The 21,957-nt window shown below is 32.6% G+C and overlaps 1 protein-coding gene across 5 annotated transcripts in view; it reads left to right on the top strand.

Annotated features, from left to right (window-relative positions):
* Window positions 1-21,957, top strand: part of LOC129953971 (stathmin) — a 408,077-nt gene that overhangs the window by 275,801 nt on the left and 110,319 nt on the right. Inside the window, exon 1 of one of the 5 annotated variants that reach the window (XM_056067543.1) lies at window positions 20,148-20,628. The exons of the other annotated variants lie outside the window; for them this stretch is intronic. Within the exon in view, the coding sequence (XP_055923518.1) occupies window positions 20,610-20,628 (19 nt within the window). The 5' untranslated portion in view covers window positions 20,148-20,609. Of the gene's footprint in view, window positions 1-20,147; window positions 20,629-21,957 lie in introns of those variants that run through there. 5 annotated transcript variants of the gene reach the window in all.

The following is a 21,957-nucleotide window of genomic DNA, read 5'->3' as shown; positions in this document are numbered from 1 at the left end:
TTTTTTTTTGAAACGAATGTAAACTATAATTCCATAGAAAAAATAACCCAACGGTAGTAGAAAGAAATATAGACCTTATCTTAATGGCAGCTTTTGCAAAGAGATGGTCATTATCCATGAAGAAAATCACATTTTTTGTTTATTTTAATGAGTCATGTTGATGTGAATCGAACCAAGACTTCTGGCGTCTGACATATCACCTCTGATTCATTGCCTTCTTCTCCTCTTACCTATTAAACTACACAAAATAACAAGTCATTATTCATTGTTTTCCCATGATACATAACATATATTACATAATAGTTAGACCTTGAAAGTCAATAGAGAAAATGTCAAAGTTATATAACCTCTCTCATTCTCATTTTCAATCTTTCCTATAAAAGCTCTCATTCCTTAATTCCCCATAATGTCGACCTACCCTAATACACATTTTGGGTAAGGATTAAGTCTTAAATAACTTCAACTTCAGTTAATCTCACTGATATTCAACCAAAACTTTAATCTTCTATGCTATGCTATGGTATACCCTCCCTATGCTACACTGGCTTATGCCGCCATGTTATTAATCTCTCATCCTCTCCATTCTGCCATCCACACACAGAAAAAACCCTGGCACCATATCATGGGAAAAAGCTTCTCCATAAGAAGACCCTAGCCGTATGGCAAAAAAAAAAAAAAAAAAAATAAAGCCAAAATGTTAAAAACACACATAATTTTCATAATTTCACCCTGAGTTTGGGGATTGGCTTCACTTAGCCATAATATTTCTTCTTACCTCCCCCTTCTTTTTTTTTCTGCTCAATTCCCTAGATCCATACCATAAATGAACGTAATATACCCTTGCGTGACCAGACACTAAGGCTAGACATATGTCTCCCACAAAAATAATAATAATACCACCACCAGAAATGTAAAAACCCCCCAAGAGAACGAAATACCCGCCTCATTCTCCTCGTTACCCTAGGTTTTTGATTTTGTTTCGGTTTCCTATACGCTAAAGTTGCTGTGAAACGCTACTTTGGTGTGTTTCCGGATGATTCTAAGTGGCGATAAAAAAAGACTGAAACTCAAAATAACGGAACCAACACACTTATTATAGGTATGATACCCAGTACCCTGGGTATAATTTTCTTTTTTGTTGTGTTTTTTTTTGGGTGTTCCTATTCCTCCTATAGAAGAAGCAAAAGCCGCTTGTGTAGCTGATGTTGTTTTTGTCGACAACGCCGCCGGCCGGTCGGTCGACTCAACTCAACGAACGGGCACCAACACTGTTCTTCAGTCTTCTTTACCCAACCATAAAACAACCGGGTAATAAATCCTTGTTGTTATTTTTTTTTCTTATATGTAAGTTTTCACAGAAGCCGGACGACTTTGTTTTTCTTTATTGCTTTTCGACGCCATGGCACCGAAAACTGTTTATTTCCATATCTCATTTCGTTTCATTCCCCTCCCCTCTCATTTCAGCCCTTCTACCCCTTTAATGCACAGAATGTGTTGGAAACCGTTTTGTTAGCTTGCTCTAAGTTGTAAATTGCAAAATCAGTTTGAGGCCCTCTGCTGGCGGCACAGCGCGGCGCGGTGGTGTTTAGCATAATGTGAGTTAAAGCCCACCCCTTAAAAATAGGTCCCGCCATGGTTTCAAACCCAACTCAAGCCCACCCCTTTCTTGAAAAACTTGAAAGCTATTTACTCGAGTTGAGTTGCAACTTCTACTCTACCTCTACACAAGGTTGCTGATGATGCTTATGTAAGCCTTTTTGGGCTTCTTTTTCTGTTGTTGTTGTTGTTTTTATTCCTCCTTCCTAGAATGCAAAAGTTTTCCTTCCACAATTTTTTGCCGCATTAGCGTTCATTCTCTTCTTTCTTGTTTCTTTGCTTTGCTCCTTTAAGAGCAACAAAAAGAATATTTAAAGCTTTTTGGTGGTTCCGATTGTCCTTTTTGTTTGTGTCTTTGGCTTGTCTCCTTTAACTGTTTTAACTGTGAGAGTGCTTCTAGGACCAAACTCTAATAATGCGGTAAAGCAAAAAAGTACACAAACAAGAAAAACACAGAAAAGAAGAAAAAAAGGATACAACAAGGAGGTTGAGGCTGAGGGCATTGTTCGGAAAGTATAAAAATATTGATTGAAGTTTGACAAGAAGCAGAAGAAGTAGAAGTATGGAAAAATGATGTGATGTGAAGGAAGAGTCAGGATTCAGGATATTGTTTTTTTTTTATTTTTGTTTTCTTTTTATATTGATTACATCAGGAAAAGTTTTGAATTTTTCTTTAGTCTTTTTATTTTATTTAATTTTCCTGTCTTACATGGTGAACTTTTGAAAGTGTTCTTTTTTTTGGTTTTTTTTGAGTAAACAGATGATGTGGTTGGAAAATCGAAAGAAGGAAAGGAAGTAAGGAATTCATCTAATTTAGGTTGTTTATTGAATCAATATCATTTTTTGTTTTTGAAAGAATTTTTGTGTTTACATTGATAATGGTAAACAATCAAAAGAATGTATAAAAGATGATGACGCCATCTACCACAGTAACTTTATGGATGAGGGAACAGGGTTATCGTGGGTATGTGTTTTCTAAAAGGCTGCTGTCCTGAAAGAGCTTGAAAAAATAATGCCTCTGACACTTGAGAAAAAGATCCAGTTATCTCTTGTGATTGATTATATCTGTTTACTCGAGAAATTTAGCATGATTTCCGATACCAAAATGTAAGCAGTGAGTATTATCCATGACCTCTTTTGCCATGAAGTCTTTGATCTTTAATTCTGAAGTTTGGTATGGAAGTCGTTTAAAAGATGCTGGAATCGTGATTATAGTAATAAAAGCAATAAACTGCTGGTCCTGAAAGCGACATTGATAGTAAATAATGAAATTGATAACCAATCTTCTTGTAGCATGTGAGCCTTCTATTTAATATGTTAATACGTATTTCTTGAACCTGTTAGAAAAAAATACCTATTTTATACCCTGGTGATTTTTGAACCCAGGTTTTGAAACTTATGTTATTTTGAAACCCAGATTATTTTATAGCCATGGTTACTTTTAATAAATCTTTGTTTTAAGAAAGATTGTTATTTTGAAATCCAAGCTGTTTTATTTCCCAGTTTTTTTTTAAACCAAGTTGATTTAATGTTATTTTTGATTCTGAGCCTAGGTTGTTTTCAAGCCCAGGGACATATTTGACAGGTCAGTGTCAGTTTTTTCATAAAAATATTTAAAAATACTCAGTAAACAAATTTATCATGAAAATTAATTCGTATAATTTTGAAATGTGTCATGATATGATCAAAAATCAAATCAAATGGGGTGGCGCAACAGTCCGTTGTGAACCAGGGCCTAGTGACTTACAACTCTCAACCATTCCTGTGTGCGAGTACTGTTGTCAGGAATGGAAGGGACCTACAATTTAAGGCCGAATCCGAACGGCTAATTTGAGAAAGCACTTTTTCATGACAAGAATTACTCTTGAAGGAATCGTCAATTCCTCGCAAAAGGCAGTACCCGCGAAAATTATTTTTTTTTAAATTAAGTTGGCACAGGCAGGGATTGAACCCAAGACCCCTTGCATGACAGCCCAACGCACTAACCATCATGCCACGGGTACTACTGTCATGATATGATATGAAGGTTAATAAATAGAAGGATATCGCAGAATAGGCAAAAGGTCTCAACGTAATGGATTCAAGCAAGTCCTGGAAGCACTTTCGAGTTACATTCTAATGATTCAAAGTCTTTGTTGTACATTTCAAGGGCTCCGCGAACAGCGGCGAGTTACCCAGAGACTCAACTTAGAATCGTCATCACTTTCACTTGAAAATATATCGTTTATCATTTTAGGCCTCTTCACTGTCAATACTTAACCGTTACTGTGTTTCACGTCGCAAATGTCAATTAGATACTGACAAATATTCAAATTTTGTTTTGTTTTTTCATTTCATTAAAGAATTGTCTATACGCCGGAAAATTCCTGACAATTGTTACACTTGACAATTCTTTGTCATGGCAATTTTTTTATGAAACGAAAAGATGACAACTGTCGGGTATTTTCCTATAATTCTACAAAATTGTCAAATTGCTTATAAATACATGTTGACAAATGTCACGTTGTAAATTAACAAATTGTCATCTGTAAACTGTCACAGTTGTTAATATTTATGAAATAGTCTTCTCCAGGTTAGCACTGGATACTTTATGACCAATATTATTTTGTTTTTTGTTTTGAAGGTTATTTTTGTACTCTTTTTTTACCCAGTTTAATTTTTTAACGCAGCTTATTTGTAACCCTTATTCTTTTGAAACCTGGGTTATTTTGAAAGTTTATTTTTCACTCAAGTTAACCTTGAATACTTTTTAAAAAAAGGGTATTTGGAGTCTTAGCTTTTTCTATTTAACTCAGGGTATAAAATAACTTGGATTATTAAGGACCTTATTTTGTAACCCTAGTTAATTTCTTAAGCAGGTTATTTTAAAGGCCTTATTATTTTAAAAACCCAGTTTGTTTTTCTCCCAGGTTAACCCTTTAAATATTTTATGACAAATGTTATTAAATAAGATTGTTATTTTTTAATTTCCATCAGAACCTTACTTTTTGTCTCATTTTTAACATTTTTTTTAACGATCCTAGTAACGTCCATACTCAGATCAAGGTAGATAAATTGTGATACCCTGAAGTATTGAACTTCCCCTAAAGAGTGGTTAATCCAATGGTAGTATGGGTAATATGGTTCTTACCATTTAGAGGCTTTGTTGTTCTTGGAATATCTTCAAGTTGTTCAGGAATATTGAAGAAATTTCTGCCTTATAGGATTAGGATATTTAAATTATTTATTATTTATTTTCAATCTCTGCCTTATAATTTGTTTCTAGTGTAGCATAGTGCTGGGCAGTGGCTAAGAAAAAGACTTTGTCTTCTTTTTCCTCATCATTATTTTGTCGAATAAGTCATAGTTTTTTAGACGTGGCATAGGTTTCAAGGCATTTCCGTCTTTTATTGGATTGATCATAATTCGGTTTGATGCAAGCATTGTCGATTAAGATTTGAAGTTTATCTCTTAAAATTAATTGTACTTTTCCAGCGTTACGTTAATTTTAGAGTTTTTGTATTCTTCATCTTATTTTAAACGCTGCTGTTGGTGTGAAAACCAGAAATAGTTTACTGTTCCAAACCAGAAGACTTGACTTATAAGAGCTTAAATTTAGCAGGTTTTACTTTTGAAGCTGTCATGACATGTTTTACGTTTTAGCACCAGAATTGTTCGTTCAAATTCACTAGAAAATTAACTGATATTTTGTAATCACAGTTGCCAGAAAAGTTTCCTGATTTTGTTTTTACTGAAGAAGTGATCAAAATTTGCCAATATTGGATTGAATTTTAAAAATTCCATCCTTGAAAACAGTGCTCGCTAAGAGTAATGCTTAAGATTTGTAAGTCACTAGACCCTTGTTCTCAACGGACCACTCAATTTTTGTATTTAATTCAAAAATAAAGTAAAAAATTACGATACAAAAAATACCATTATCGCTAATTGTTTGAACATATTTTGATAAAGTTTAAAAAACTTCGATAGAAATTCGTGCAATAAAAATGTACATAGAATGACGCTAGACTCGTCAGGCACTTCTCGTCGGCTTATAAAATTTTCCAAAACAAACAAAGGCCGAAGCTTTTTCGATTGTGATGAGATCACCGTATTTTAAAACCCATTTCTTCGGAACTCTCGAAATCATATACATAAGTCATAGTTTTTACTTGAAACCTTTTTTACTTAGTTATAGAAAACGAAAGCGTATCCAAGAATTGGCCTGACAAAGAAAACATTCAGAACTTCAATAACATATTGGTCACGGAAATTTCATTCTTTTGAACTTTTTTGAAAAAACCAACAGTTTTATTAGCTTTTTCATAATATAGTTATTAAAGTCATTAGGAAACGTCAATTTGAGTCTAGTACAACACCAAGTTCAAAAAAACTATTCTTACTTCAAACGTGACAAACTTAAAAATAGTCAGAATTTACTATATTTCGTTTTGTCAATATTTAAAATCAAACGGTTTTTACTGCCCTATTCCCGAAAGTGATTAAGATCTTCTTGCAGCTCTTCTCCATCCTTGGTGCAGTCAATAATTCGAAATATTTCAACATTATCTGCATAGATTAGCGCTATAAAATTATTTTAATCAAAAAGCAAATCATTAATAAAATAAACAGCAATGGACCAAGGGGACTCCCTTGAGGTATACCAAATTTGACTTAAAATTCACATGAAAGCTTACTGCTGAACATGATGGTATAATATCTATCTTTAAAGATATGACGAAATTTACATCCTGAAACAGTCGTTAAGTCCAATTTTACTTTTTAAAAGAATTTTATGATGCCTTGCTAAAGTCTTTAAAAATGCAATTGATTTGTAAGTATTTTTCGAATACATCCAAACAAGAAGTAAAGAATTGTAATAAATTAGTAATTGTAGATTTTTTCACAAATGATTTTTAAATATTTTCAAATATTAAATTTTTAGAACTTTTTTATGGATCTTTGACTTAACTTTCCATTGTTTAAAACATAAGGCACACATTTCTTCCATCAGGGCCAGGACTGAAACATATATTACCAAGTATAGGATTCCCAGAAAAGAAAAATTGATTCATGTAAGATACCTGTATTCTTATGTGTTAGAAATAATGGGTGGAGAGGTAATACCAAAAGAAAAATCTCCAAATAAATATCTTGTCTGGTTGCAAGTTCATCAGCGCTTTAACTCCTCCTGAAGCATAGAGCAGCAACAAGATCCTTCCACCCTATCCCGATTCACCGCAACTGACCTCAGCTGTGGCCACTATTGAATACCTTGAGAACAAACCTTCTTCAAAACTGATGACCTCCAAGTTGTCTTTGGTCTCCCAACGCGTCTATTACCCTGAGGATTCCATTGGACGAATGGTTTTGCTATATTGTCAAGTTTCCTCAGTGGTATATCCAACGCCATTTCCATTGCATGATGTCTACGTCAAAATTTTTCTGTCCGGTCCTATTCCACGGCTCAACGTTGATATGGTTTGCGGCCACCGGATCTTCAACGGTTAACGAAAGCTTGTAGTCTGCTCGAAATATTGGCAGAGCATTTCCATGATTCAGAAGTTAACAGTGTTAACAGCACTGATTTGTCGTTGGATTCGAAGAGTTTCAACTTGGTGCGTAACGATATTTTGCTAGAGTTCCACACAGGAGAAAGGATTTCAAATGCACTACGGGCTTTGTTAATTCTACTGTTAACATCCAGGTCCGTTCCGCCATCGAGAGCTATAAAACTTCCCAGATAATTAAACTGCTCGACCTCCTCTATGGTCCCCTGCCTTAGAATAACTTTTGTCCTTTGGCCCGTGGTTAATACTTTGGCCTTATTTGTGTTAATCCTTAAGCCAGCCACCTCTCCATTCAATTGCAGCGAATGACACATCTGATTTAAGCCTGCCGTGTTGGTTGCCATGAGAGATAATATATCGTGAGCATAATCTGTGTGGCTAAGCTTGTCAAAAAGACTCCATTGGATACCGTGTCTTTCATTTGTTTTTGCACTCATCGTGGCAGTCATCACATCGTCAATCGTCAGCAAAAACAGAATTGGTGACAAGACATCTCCTTGCCTCACTCCTTGACGCACGTCGAAAAAGTCGAAAAGCAGTCCATTGTGCAACACAAAACACCTTGCGTTGTTGTACGACAATTTTCTTACTGATTCCTCGCGCAATAAGCGATCTCCAGATGCATTCACGATTGGCCCGATCAAACGCCTTCTTAAGATCTACAAACATTAGGTACAGCGGTGATTGGTACTCAGATGATTGTTCGAGTATGATTCGCAAGGTGTTGATGTGGTCGACGCACGATCGGACATGTTCAAAATTGACTTTGAAGATGGCTTAAAGAATTTCGAAAGTTTATACTAAATATCCAGCTAATATGACTTTCCTCACAAGACACTCAGTCAACTTCGTCAATTTTTAATGTTAATGTCCAAGAAAAAACCTCTACAGTGAAATCCCCCCACATTCATCAATTTCCTTAATTTATAGAAAACCCTCGTTAATAAGTACTAACTCATGTATTTTTATGTCTTTCAGTTTAATCCATTTTGATGTCCTCCCCTTAAACCCTCTTCACTCTTCACAGATGGTGTTAATTGCCCCTTTCCACTCAAAATCAGTGTTTTCTCGACTTTTCATCTATCCTTTAATATAATAGTCTATTTATTTTAATTTAATCAATCTCCATTAACCAACCAACCAACCTAAACCCCACCGAGAAGACCAACAAGAAATAATATAAAAAAAAAGTAATTAACGCCAAGCTAGCTAATAAAAGCCTTTAATGGTTTTATCAGTTATATATACACAAAAATTAAGCATCTATAGACGTCAAACAATGAAGTCCAAAAACGCACATACGCACAATTTATTTTATGGACAAAAACAGTCTTGTTCTTATAATTAATCTCCTTTGAAACCTTTCAAACAAACCAACAAAAAGAAATAATAAACAATACAAAAAAAATATCAACCCCTAATGATTAAAAGAGCTTTTTTTCTTGATAAACCCTCCTTTCTATTATAAGAAACCTATAAGGCTCGTATAACGCCCTAATAATTTATTTATGTCAATTTTATATTCATTGTTTCTTGGGGTTTGTAGGTAATTTTATTTATGTTTGTGATGATGTTGTACCTGTGCGAGCTCATTATATTGTTGATTAATCGGAATTGAATTGAATTTGTATAAAATTTACTAACTAGTGCGTAATACTTCTTTTCATAACCCTCTACCCCCCGTCAAAACCCCTTAATCCAAATTCAACATGCATTACATTAAGACTTGTTAGTTTTTCCTGCATTGCTGCACAATTCCACATATTCCGTTTTTCCGTTTTTATTTTGAAATACCATTGAACTGAATTCGTATATCTGCAGCGAGCTGAAAGAAAAACCTTCACACTTACCCTACCCCTAAGCCAGTCAGTGTCACCCACCCTTAAGAGTTAAGAGAAGGGGACCTGAGAGGGACATAAAATCGATACGTGTACCTATGTAGTTTCAAACTGTATTAAATGTCATATTGTGCAGAAAGAAAGAAGAAGGAAAGCTTCGAATAATCACTAAGGAGGGTTGACTTTTAAAAAGCCCTTAAAGATCAGGCCTTTGGGGTTGGGGAAAGTCGAGAGGGTAGAAGGCAAAAAAAGAAGAGAACGAAAAAACTATCACGGGACTGTCTCATGAAAATATATTACCTACCCATACCCAGTTCTATTGTGAATGGACAATAATTAAAAGAAAAGAGAAAACCCTAAACTTATGTGAGTACAGGGTACTCATGGTCTTGGCGACCGGCAGTGGTGTTAGGGTGTGATAAAGACTACCTTAGCTACGTTTATAAGAGTTGGACACATTTGGGGTCTTTGGTCGGTATGATTGCCGCATAGTCTATGGAGGGTAATTTTTTGTTTCCAAGGTTTTTCCCTCTGTGCTGGTTTTGGTCTTTATTTATTGACTATAGGTTAGGTACCTTTATGTACGTATAGCCTCTTACTACATCCTTTTACTTTTTTTGGCTTGTCTTGATTTTTATTTACACTTTGTTTTCATTTTACCATTACAATTTTATATGTAGTGGACACTTGAGAATAGTTCCGGTAAAATGCCATTGTCCCACTGGGTGTCTGTTTTATTTTTGTAAACCTTCTTACCATTCGGTTCATTAAAAGGTTAAAAGGTACAACATACATATACGAAAAGTGATTGACCCTTTTCTTTAAAATATTCGTTTCCAATTTAAACACTTTACTATTTTAAATCGAACAACGAACCTTTTTTAAACAAACTTGAAAGAATTTCACTAAACTAAATGAGTTCGTAATATATATGAAAAACGTTTGTCAATATGATGTATAAGTCATAAATTTTGTCACTCATCAACTTTAAAAATATCTCCCATTACATTTTTCATATTATATTTCATATTTTAATATATTTAAGATAGCGTTTATAGACATGATGAACGTCTTTGCAAACTTTTCTTACAAAATTTATAAATTTATTCATTAATATGACGAATATTTTTTAATTTTATTGGATACTTATGAAAATTATAAAAAATAATCGCACTAATTAACATGATAATTCATTTCATCAATATGATTTAAAAATGGCTTAAATAATATGACTAAATTCAACATTTTGATGAACTTATTCATTAATATGATAACTAAATGTTATGAAAGCTTTCATAAATGTGATGAACTCCATTGATTGATAGCTGTTAAGTAATAAATATAAAAAATATTGTTTAAAAGATTCGCGACCTTGGTAGGAAAAGAAGTCAACATGATTACAAATGATATTAGATTCTCTAATGCATCGAGGCTTATTGAAACCATAGTTTACTCTATGATAGGATTCATGAAATAGAATGCAAGATCGCGTATGCCTATACGGAGCATTTGTATCGACTAATTACAAAAGTAAAGGGCATCAAGTTTTTATATTACGTATGAAGACCACTTAAAAATACCGACGGCGAATATCAAATGCTGTTAGACCATGTTACAATTTAATCAGTGAACTACAATTGTTGAAATTGTTTTCGGAATCCTTTCAATCCTTAAACAATGAGTTTTATAAAAAGGATACCAAATTAGTGAGCAGTATTCTAGTTAAGATCTCACTTAAGCATAAAATAATGACCAAAGGGTAAATGGATCTTTACACTCTTTTGAGTCGCGAACCACAAACCCTCGCATAGTATTTGCTTCAGCAACCACAAAATCAATGTAGGAGTTGAAGTTTAGTTTTTAATCAAATATTACAACTAAGACTTTCTTTTCACTAAGCTTAGTAAGTTGTGTTTTATTTATTTCGTATTCAAAATAAATTGGACTAAGACTACGAGAAAAAGATAAATATTGGCATTTAGAAACATTTAAGAAAAGCTGGTTAGCAGTGCACCATACAGATAAGCGCTCAAGGTCACTTTGAAGTAACAGACAATCGTCCAACGATTTGATACAGCGGATGATTTTGATATTATCCGCAAACATTAGGCAGAAAGAATTGTTGATAACCGTTGGTATATCATTGATTAATATCAGGAATAGAAGGGGTCCTAAGTGACTTCCTTGAGGAACACCAGAAGTTATCATTAACGTGGACAAACTGTGTTGTAGGACGAAAACCATTTTAAACTATTTGAATAGAATCCGATAGATTCCATCTTTTTTGATAATATTAAATGGTTGACCCTATCGAGAGCCTTTGAAAAGTCCGTAAAGATAACATCAGTTTGAAAACCATTTTCGAGATTTCTAGTGATTTGGTTACAAAAAATAGCTAGGTTTGTTATAAAGATAGGTTAAAGGTTAGTTTTTCATAAACTATTTTCTCGGAAAGTTTGGGAATCGTAGACAATTTACTTATAGGCCGGTAATTAGAAACATCCTGTTAAGAGCCAGATTTATGGATAGGAATAATATACGACATTTTCTAATCGTTAAGAAGAAGGCCCTTTTCGAGAGAAACATTAAACAGTAGAGTAAATGGCCCTGAAAGAGCAACAGCACAGTTTTTCAATACAATTGGTGGAATTCCATCAAGTCCCGGTTGGCTATCATCATTGAGATCCCTTAGAACTGACTCAACATCTTTGTAGCTTAAGTTTAAGCTGCCTATATTGATGGAATTATCACTTATAACTGATGAGTAATTTTGAGGAACACATTAAGGGGAGTAAACCGATTGAACCGATCTGTTTAAGAGGTTGCATATGGTATTTATGTTAGTTGATGTAGTCCCTAAATACTGCATGCAATTTGGTTTCCCGTCAGAGCATTTTTTGTTATTTATGTACCTCCAAAAATGTTTACTATCTTGTTTTAAGCAAGATTCAGTACGACACAGATAATGCTTTTACAAAAATGAAGACGTAGATAGTTACTCCAGACTGCAATATCATTAACGGAATTTTGATATATTTTTTACGATTTATTTTTTGGTTATTTAAGTTTGATAAACGTATATTCAACCAATGCGGCTTTGAATTATTAAAGACAACGACTTAAGGTACAAACAAGTTCATTATCGAACTAGGAGTAGGTTTTTGAAGAGAAAGTCATTGCCTGAGATTTAATTAGGTTAAGGTTCAGTCTGTTCTTTTAGCACCAAATATCAAAACTGCTAGTATCCTCTTGGAGTTGTAAATAATCGTTTATAGATTTAATGCTTTTAAGATTTTCATATGATATGATTGATTGGGCATTGATTGAAATGTTATTGTATCATAGACAAAGGGGAACGTCATTGATAGCTAAGATAAAATGTAAAGGTCCTAAATGACTACCCTGGGGAACTCCTGATTTTTCAATTAAAGGGTTGGAGAAAAAACTTCTTAATTAAACTTGTTAAGACATATTTAGAAAACAATAAGAAATCCATGTGATAAATTTAGGATGAAACAAAACCGCCCTCAGCTCAGTTGTGATGATGTAATGAGATAGTTGGTCAAAGGCTTTAGAATTATCAGTGTAAATATAGTCAAGATCTTGACCGAGTTTTAGCGTATTTTAGCAACTATGCAAAAATTCATAGACATAGTGTAAATATATGCGAAGAAGGGGAGGTACAATTAGAGATCATCCATCTGGTCCAGAGGAATTATCATCTTTTAGTAACACTAATAAATGCAAGACTTTGTCTAATGTCATTTGAACAAGTATATAAGCAAGAATAGAGAGTGCCCATAACAGATTCCCGAAAGTTGTTAAGAAACGCATAACAGATTTCTGGAGTAACGAGGTTACCTTTATTATAAGTAAAATTTACTGAATAGCAATCTAATTTCCTTTTAGTTTTAACGAATTTCCAAAAATGTTTGTTATCAAGCTTCAGAGAACTTTCCATATTTATAAAATAATGTTTTTTAATTGGAGACAAATTCAGACTCTTCATAGAGGGTAACATATACTTCACGATCTTTTCCAGGCATTATTTCTCTCGTTTCGAATTATTTTAAGCTCTGTCATATACCATGGATGACAAAAGCTGTAATATTTGGGCATTTTAAGAGGGACGATATCTTTTACTTAGGATTTTAATACATTGTAAATGTATGAAACTGCAACATCACCGTCATTTAAAATTGGTGTTTTGTCCATACCACAATTATGTAGATGTTATGAAAATTGCTGAAAATTATCTTTCCGGAAGTCTAGCTCACATAGCCTCAAAATTCCTAATGTAAAGTTTTTAAGAATTTACTGAAAGCTTTAAATGAGTTGAAAATCAGTTTTCTTTGTTTTAGAAACTACTCACCCATTTTATAGATGAAATTTATAAATCAAATAAAGCTTTGTAATTTTGACAACTATTTAGTTTGAATGTCATGCAAATATTGATTGATAAATTCTTCCATTTTATGCTCTAAATTTTTAACAGGTAAGCAAACATTGCTTAACTGTAGATATCTTGTATTTAAGGAGCTCCTACAACGCACATTAGTCTATTGTAAAAATGATAGGCGACTATTGTCTAACTAAATAATTTGTTACTCTCGAAAACCACTGCAATGTTTCATCGCTGTCATTATTTTCTAGCTATTGCCATTAACAATTCTCTATTGAAATTGCCAGTTACATTTCACACCTAAAACACTTCAACTTTAATACTGGTACTTCTTAAAGCCCTTGTGCATCGATATCTCTTTTCTAGTTCTTAAAAGCATTCGTTTTAAGTCGCTTTGTACTTAACCATTAAAGGGGTATTTAAACCCCTTATAAAAGAAAAAGTCGTAAAGGGTTTCGAACAAGTTCTGATCAGCAGATCAGATTCAGGGAAGAGAAAGAAAATCTATAACTTGTGTGTCAAATCAAACCCCGTTAGTTGGGATACCCTTTTTTACATTACAAGAGGTAAATTCCTGTGAGATGCAATTCTTAGAACTAATTCCAGACGTTGCCAATCAGCTCATTGTAAAAGACTTTTTTGAAGAGATTTTTCACAATCTTTCCAGATTTTCATGTTTTGTGACATTATTCCGAATATCATGGAACTTATAATAAGGATAAATATTAATCGACAGAAACCTTACAACTGCACCAAATTCAATGAAATTAAGAGAAGTACAAATTTATTGTAAAAAACTTGGAAAGAGTGTCTTTTTAGACTTGTAGTTTTCAAGAAGAAATAAAACTCATATAATTCAATGTTATGTTCAAAAATTAATAAAGTAAAGAGCTTGGTATCGCTTTTTTTAAAATGATTCCGACAAGTGTTTGCCTCAACTGATCGCTTTTCTGTTGAAAACTGTTCTAGAATAAATTTCCCGAATTTTATTTAAAAAAAAAAATTCCTCATAATTTAAGCCTCAAAGAGCCTTCTATACTTGTTTTTATTTTTGAATTCTAATAGGTAAAATCTCAAAAACTCCATGTAATACACTAATTTTGAAGTCGGAAATGAATTGAGGCCACCAAAAATCATTGGAAAAGTCCAATTTTATTCCCAGTTAGAACACCTTGTCGACCAGTGATAATAGTATCGTAATTGGTTTTGTAGATTTTTTTTTTAAATTTTCATAAAAAAGGAATTCATTATATGAACATTTTAAGGTTATAAATCGCAACTGAGTGGGAAAATCAAAGAAAAAAACCTAGAATGTCTAAAACAAACTGAGTGTTTCTTATGCCCATAAAATATGTTTAAGCTAACATAAAAAATGATTTAATATTCGTACTCAGCCTTTTTAAACATTTGTGATAAGTAAGCATGTCTTACGCACTTTAAATCCTCTCTTTTTTCTTCCTTTTTTAATTTACTACTCATCAAATAAAATCAAAATAAATCTGAGAACGCCTATACACATATGTTTGTATTTGACATCTTAGTTTACTCACATTCACAAATAGACTTTATAATATCCTTGAAACTTTAGCAATAAAAGTGTTTTATTGTTTTTTTTTTGTTTTAAAGAAAAATAATGTCATAGTCAGATTGAAAAATTGCTCTTCGAATTTCATAAACTACATTGCATCAAACTCAGACAAAAATGTCATCACATACGAAGTCTCGACAATAAAAAAAAATGATATATTTCTGCGTTGAAAATAATTCGAACATAACCCTAATCGTTTTATTATTCGAGAAGTTATGCATCATCAAGTGTCTCTTATAGTTCTTTTTTTTTGGCAACATTTTTCTTGGCTCAATAAAGGACTTTTCTTTTATACTCGTATTGAACGAATAAATCAACATAATTACTTTAAGATTAAATTTGTCGATTGTTGTAATTTAAACAAGAATGAAAAAAAATTGAGTTTCAAGGACGATTTTTCGAGGAGTATGTATGCAAAATGCTGCTAACAAATGTTGAATAAAATTTTATATTTTAGCTAACGATAAGTTGCATTTTATTGTAATAATATTTGGTTGGTGTGATTGACATTTCGGCTGTCATTAAGACTGAAGTTGGTAAAATGAGACCATAGCCGAGGAAGTAAAAGATTTGGCCACTAAATTTGATGTTGCATCCTTATCAGTGGTACTAAAGGCAACGAATTCACTTTGAAGTCAGAAACTATCTGCAATAACGGAGCGGCCGGTATGAGCAAACAAAATTTCTTTGGTGATACACCTTCCTCTAGACAAAGAAACCAATGCAGTTGAAGAAGCAAAACAAACTTGCAAGAGGCCTCTCAGGTTAAAAGAAAGTGAAGATATTCAATGGAAAAAGTCACGAGAAGTTGACAATGCGCACTTGCAAAGAGCAACATTATTCTCGGAACTTGTAGTTTCAACAAAATTTGTTGCAGCTACATATACGTGGTTTCAAGTTTTCAGAATGATTACATACCTCTGCAGATGTACCACAGGGATGTATTTTGAGTCCTATTCTGTTCGTTTTGTATATTAATGATATACATAGTTGATATTCTACCAAGAAGTGGAAAACTTTGCAGAAGATCTAATAATGGTACTTCTCTATGCAGATGACTTGGTGCTTATATCAGAAATAAACATTTTCGCTTTAAATTCAAATAAATGTATTACAAATCGTACTGCAAGACACTGCAAGGTCTCCAAATTAATATATTGAAAACGAAAATCATAATCTTCGAGTATCGACAGAGATGAAGACTATGGAAAGAAACATGGCCACTCAATAATGAGATTTCTTGGAATCGGCCTGTATGTTCCATCTTAAGTTTTTTTTTCACGGGTACTGCCCCTTGCGAGATATAATTTTTAGTCATGAAAAGTGTTTTCTCAAATAAGACGTTTCTATTCGGCTTAAAACTGTAGGTCCTCTTCAACGCTCACAACGTTGCTTACACACATGCAAGGTTGAGAGTTGTAAGTTACTAGGCCCTAGTCATCAATGGACCACCAATGCGCCACCTAATTTATTTTTTTTTACTTACCTAGAGCATCATCATCAGCCTCTAGACTGTTCTACAAAAACCTTAGCCATCAATTTCCTGCGAAAGAAAGTTATTTCAACAGTACCTATACATTTGAGGTTATAAGCAACATTTTTAAAACACAGATTGAGTTATTAAATGGACGACGTTCTCTATTTTATGGCAGATTATCCTATTCTACAAGAAATCCGAAGGTTATTCTTCCAGAAAAGTTTTCTTACGTTAAGTAGTCTCTACGATATATTAATTGGAAATCGAGGTTCTAGCTTTTGAGTTATCAAACATTATTAAATTGATTGTTTTTATGTTTTAAATCATCTAAAATTACAAGGTTTTGTTAAAATTGTAAGTAAGCAAATACAGACGACTCTCTCTAAGTTGATCTCCTTCAAATTCGAAGCTCCCTCTAAGTTCTTAAACGTATTTTTTGCATTTCCCTTACAACAATTATCCTTGGAGTCGAACTCACTTCCCTCTTACTCGAACACATTCTCTTGATTGTGGACTGACACATACTTTTGTTTTAAATGGGAAAAAATGGTTTGGAGGTAAGAACACTAATGAAAGGGTGACAAGCCTTGAAGGATCCAACTGACTTGACCAAAAAAGTTTGTAGGAAAAAGCCAAAATTCTCCACGTTTTATGTCTTGTCTTGTCTCGACAATATGTCTTGAATGACATCAGACCTCTTATGAAACTTGATTCTAAATTTGAAAGATCAAAGCGCAACTTATTATTCTTTATCGATAATTGTCCAGCTCACGCAAAACAAGCACAGGAAAGATTTAAATTTATAACATTGAGCGTTTACCTTACCCTCCTCCCTCCACCATATTACCTCATTTTTACAGACAATATGCATAAGATATAATACAAAATTTGAGAGTACTCTATAAGCTCCGTCTTCTTACCAAAATTTGGAGGGTTTTTAGGACATCAAAAAAGTGCAATGTAAAATACGTTACTCCATTGACAATTTAAAATTGTTTCAAAAAGATTAGATTTATGTCTCAAATATCGAAAATGATATTTCATTTAACAATGTAAGATGTAACAACGAAGCTCTCAAAAAATCAAGACTATTTGGTCTTATAATGTTGAAAGCGTACATTGAAGAACTATGTCGATAATGATATCGTAACCACTTTAAAATTCCTGATAAAAGTCAAATTTGAAAGCAAATGTTGCTGAAACTGTTGACGGTGAAAACGAAACTGAAAAAGAAGATAAAATTAAAATAATAGACCTTGAAATACTGGAATAAAATTATATTCAAAATGCAATTGGTACATTGCAATCTGCAATTAGAATAACTCAAGATGTATAATAAAAGCAAGAAGTATAGCCTTATTTATTTTACTTGTTTTTATTTTATTTAATTTAATAAATCACTAAAATCTCTAACTTCTCCCTAGCTCTAAATTTTCTAAAACTTATAACTCAAAATTGTTTAAATACTCGGTGAAAATTTGATTTAGAGGGAGTCGACTGTATTTCTACTTTTTATTTTACTATATGTATTTTATTTGTATGAAATATCAGACGGCAAATATTTTCATTTCCGTGTTCTTTACCAACACTTTGTTAAATACTTTTTTGTTAAATAAAGACAAACAAACTGTCATTTGCTAATATACAAAACAAATGTTGCGTATACGCCCGAGTGTACCATTTTTGATTTTTTTTCCTGTAGATCTGAGTCACATTTAGATATGAATTTAATATTATTCTGATTTTAAAATACGTTTTTCAAGTCAATAAATGCATGTAAAATATTTTTAATGACTGTAGACACAAATGTTACGTAAACGCCCAAGTTGACAATTTTTGGTTGTTGTTTTTTAAAGAATAATATATTTGGTTAGTCAAGTCACTTTCGAATTTAATGAATTTAATGTTAACAAAATGCGTTTTTCAAAATACCAAATGCCTGCAAAAGGGTTTCACTGAATATACAAAACAAATGTTGCGTATACGCCTGAGTGTCCCTTTGTTGATGTTTGATTGTTGCCCTCTTAAGAATAATATAATGGTGGTCAGGTCAATCTAAGCCACATCTAGAAATGAATTGAATGTTGTTTTTAAGTTACTATTCATGTAAAATGTTTTCACGACAAAAAAAAATGTTACGTATACGCCCGAGTGTACTATTTCAATTTTGTGTTGTTTTTCTTTAAAGAGTAATATATTAAGCTAGTCAGATCGATTTAAATCACATAAAGAAATTAATTCAATATTAATCTGATTTGAAAATATATTTTTAAGGTTCCAAAATGTTTTTTTTTACGAACTCTTTTTGATAAAACATTTAACAAAAATTTTGTAATTTAACTTTATCCTCACTCAGCCTAACTATATACTTATGTTTATAAACTGATTAAATTACTTAACTAAACATTTCCTTTCTTGTTTTTTATTTCTCTTTCTAGGTAAGTGCTTTTAAATCCCAAGTAATTTATATCAAAAAGAAAAAAGTAAAACTGAAATCCAATTACGTAAGTAGAAACTATACATTTTTAGTTTTGTTAAGTTCAAATAGGAAGCTCTCAACCTCGCACCCACTGTTCTTGTTTCTATACCTGAAAGGATGATGATACCTTCTATAGGTATACTCTTGTAATATTACGTATAGGTGAGAGTATCTATAGCTTTGTAGCTTTAAACAATAATTTTAGTGCTTTTCGTGTTAAAGAAGAAGATTTATTTGCAGTGTCATTTCCTTTCAAAAGTTATAAAGTATAATCTTGTAATTATACTTAAATAACACTCAAACCCCCTTGTCGCAAACCCCTAACCCCCCATATCATCATCATTATCACCTTACCTTCACCCGTTGCCGACACCGGCAAACTTGCGAGAGACAGAAAGAGTGTGAGAAAGAGAAGGCTACAAATTTCCCGCTGCCATGCCGCCACTTTCCCATTTAAATTGAATTTTCCCATTCCCCTGCCATTTCCCATCACAACAACAAGAATTATGGATATGTATTTTATTTTCACGATAAACCGTCGTCGTTGGAAGTATCTCCGTTTTCACTTTACCTTCATTTCGTCTTCGTAACCCCGTGCTATAAAAATAAGTTAAAAAAAATACTTTATAGTAGGTCGATGAATCAAGAGCGATAAAATACCTTTCCTTTTCTTTCGTCCTTTCGTCCTTTTTTTGCTTTTCGCTCAGAATTGGATAATGTTGTATATTTTTTTCATTTCTTATAATTTTCCTTGATTATGACGATGACGACGACGATGATTATTTAGTTTTCGTCCTTTTTGTTGTCCTGCTTGTTGTTGTGCATGTATGATGGTTGACTGCATCATCATGCGGTTGTCACGTAAAAACACATGTTCAACTACAACAGCAACAACAAAAACACGTACATATCCTAGAAACGAAGCAAAATCGCTGACAACCTTAAAATAAAATCAAACAAATCCAGCAGTGAAAGGAAGCAACAACAACAACAGTAGCAACGAGCTACGAGAACTACCGAAGGGAAAAAAGAAATCATTATAAAATTGAAAATCCATTTCGAGTGTCCTGCTGCATTGTTTGTGTATCCAATTTTGGATTGAAAACTACATATATAAAGGACTATAACCTACTGCATTGCACAGCTTCATTCCGACATTCTAAAGCTTCACAGTCACAGAGTACTCAGTCGGCCAAAGGACGAAGTCGAGTATACATTTCGCAGGACTCAGAATTCAAAAATTTTTAACCAAAGTATATATTTAGTTGTTTTGTGTTATTCATCTTGTGTTTTTTTTTTGGGTATTGGATTGCGTTTTGTTGGAAAAATTGACAGATAAGCAGGACAGACAGGATACAGGCAACACAACCCAACACAGTCACAATCAGGACACAGCAGTCAGAGTGTATCGATTTGCTAAAAAGTTAACATTCCATCATAGAACAGCAACCATTTCAATCAATCGAAAAGTTTCGGTGTAGCTGCAAGGATATCTCGGTCTAGTCTATTCTCCTCTTTAAACATAGCTGAGTTTTGAAAAGTTCGTGTGTGTGTTTTTGAGTGTTGTTTGTGTTTATATTGTTTTTTGGTCAAATTAACATTTTGTGCAAACGCATCATCAACTCTAATATAACCGGCAGTTTGTTCGAATTCTGCACATTCAACTTTCTAACCTTTATCATCATGGTGGCCATAACTGCATGTGAGTCAGGATTAAAAATAATATATTTATATATTTTGTATTTAATTTAATTTGTTAAGCTTATTAAGCGATTATGTATGTGTATGTATGTGTATATTAACTTAACAAGTGCACAGTACTGTGAATTTATTATTTCAAGTGAAAAAGCACGTGGTTTTATTTTTAACATTTTTTCGTTCTATAATAATCTTTTTTCTATCTCTATAAAAAGGGGATTAAGTTCAAACTATGTAATTATAGAAAAGTTGCTCAAATATAGTTTATAAATTTTTAGATTAACTCTGGGTTGAAGTATAAACATAGTTAGGTACCTGACTACGTACTGGAAAAATTTGTACATGTATTGATTTTTCTCTTCCGGACTAGAAACCATGTGATTTGATTATTCAGTGGAAAATATATGTATATAAATAATTTACTCGTGCTCGTCTAGGATTATTTTATTTTTTTGGTTATGTGGAATTTAAAAGTTTGAACAATTTAAAAACGTGATTTTAATTTAATAAGAATTTTGGTTATTTTTTGTGTGTTAAATTGAATAATTTAGAAAAGAGGATTAAATTTGGATTACATTTTAATATCGATTTCCTTTGAACTATAGATTATTAGATGGGTTTTTGTTTTTTTGTTGTTAATTGAATATTTAATTTTTATTATTTTGCCTAAAAAAAAGGTTGTTAAAGTTAAAAGTGCTGAATAATTCTAAGAAAACTGTATTAACGTTCAAGCTTTAAGCTTCTTCTTATGATATCACTGCTGGACAAGGTTTACTTACGGGCAATACAATTTCCAATGGGTTTTGATGACCTTATTTCAAAATTAAGGTATCACATCCGGTGTTTGAGATATTACTCTTTAAAATTCGAAAAAAAACACGTGTTTAATGCTTTTTGGGGATACATAAACTCATGAAGAAGCTTTTTTCAATAAAATTGGTGATGGTTTTCCAAATCTTTGATCCCTTATTTTAATATTTAGTTCAAATATTGATATTATATCATTGATATTCGAACACAAATCTGCAAAAGTCGTTAGATTTAACCTGTTTTACAAACATTTTAAAGAAACTCAAACCAATTATCCTAAAACTCAACACTAGAAGGCAAACCGGTTAGAAAGTAATCTTTGCTCTTGTTGTCCAAACAATTATAATATATATATAAACACGTGTATATCATGTTTTTGAATTATATTAAAAAAAATATTAAAATAGAGCAAATAGTTAAAAGTAAAGTGCTCTAAAAATTAAGTCCAAAACGTATTTTTCAAAACTATGACAATATTAAACTCAAAGTTTGCTCAAAACTTCAAACTGAGTGAAGTAAAGAC

This window comes from Eupeodes corollae, chromosome 1 (assembly GCF_945859685.1).
Source record: "Eupeodes corollae chromosome 1, idEupCoro1.1, whole genome shotgun sequence".
In the NCBI taxonomy this organism is placed as follows: domain Eukaryota; kingdom Metazoa; phylum Arthropoda; class Insecta; order Diptera; family Syrphidae; genus Eupeodes; species Eupeodes corollae.
Note: the sequence above shows the minus strand (reverse complement) of the source record. Positions and strands in the feature narration are given on the sequence as shown.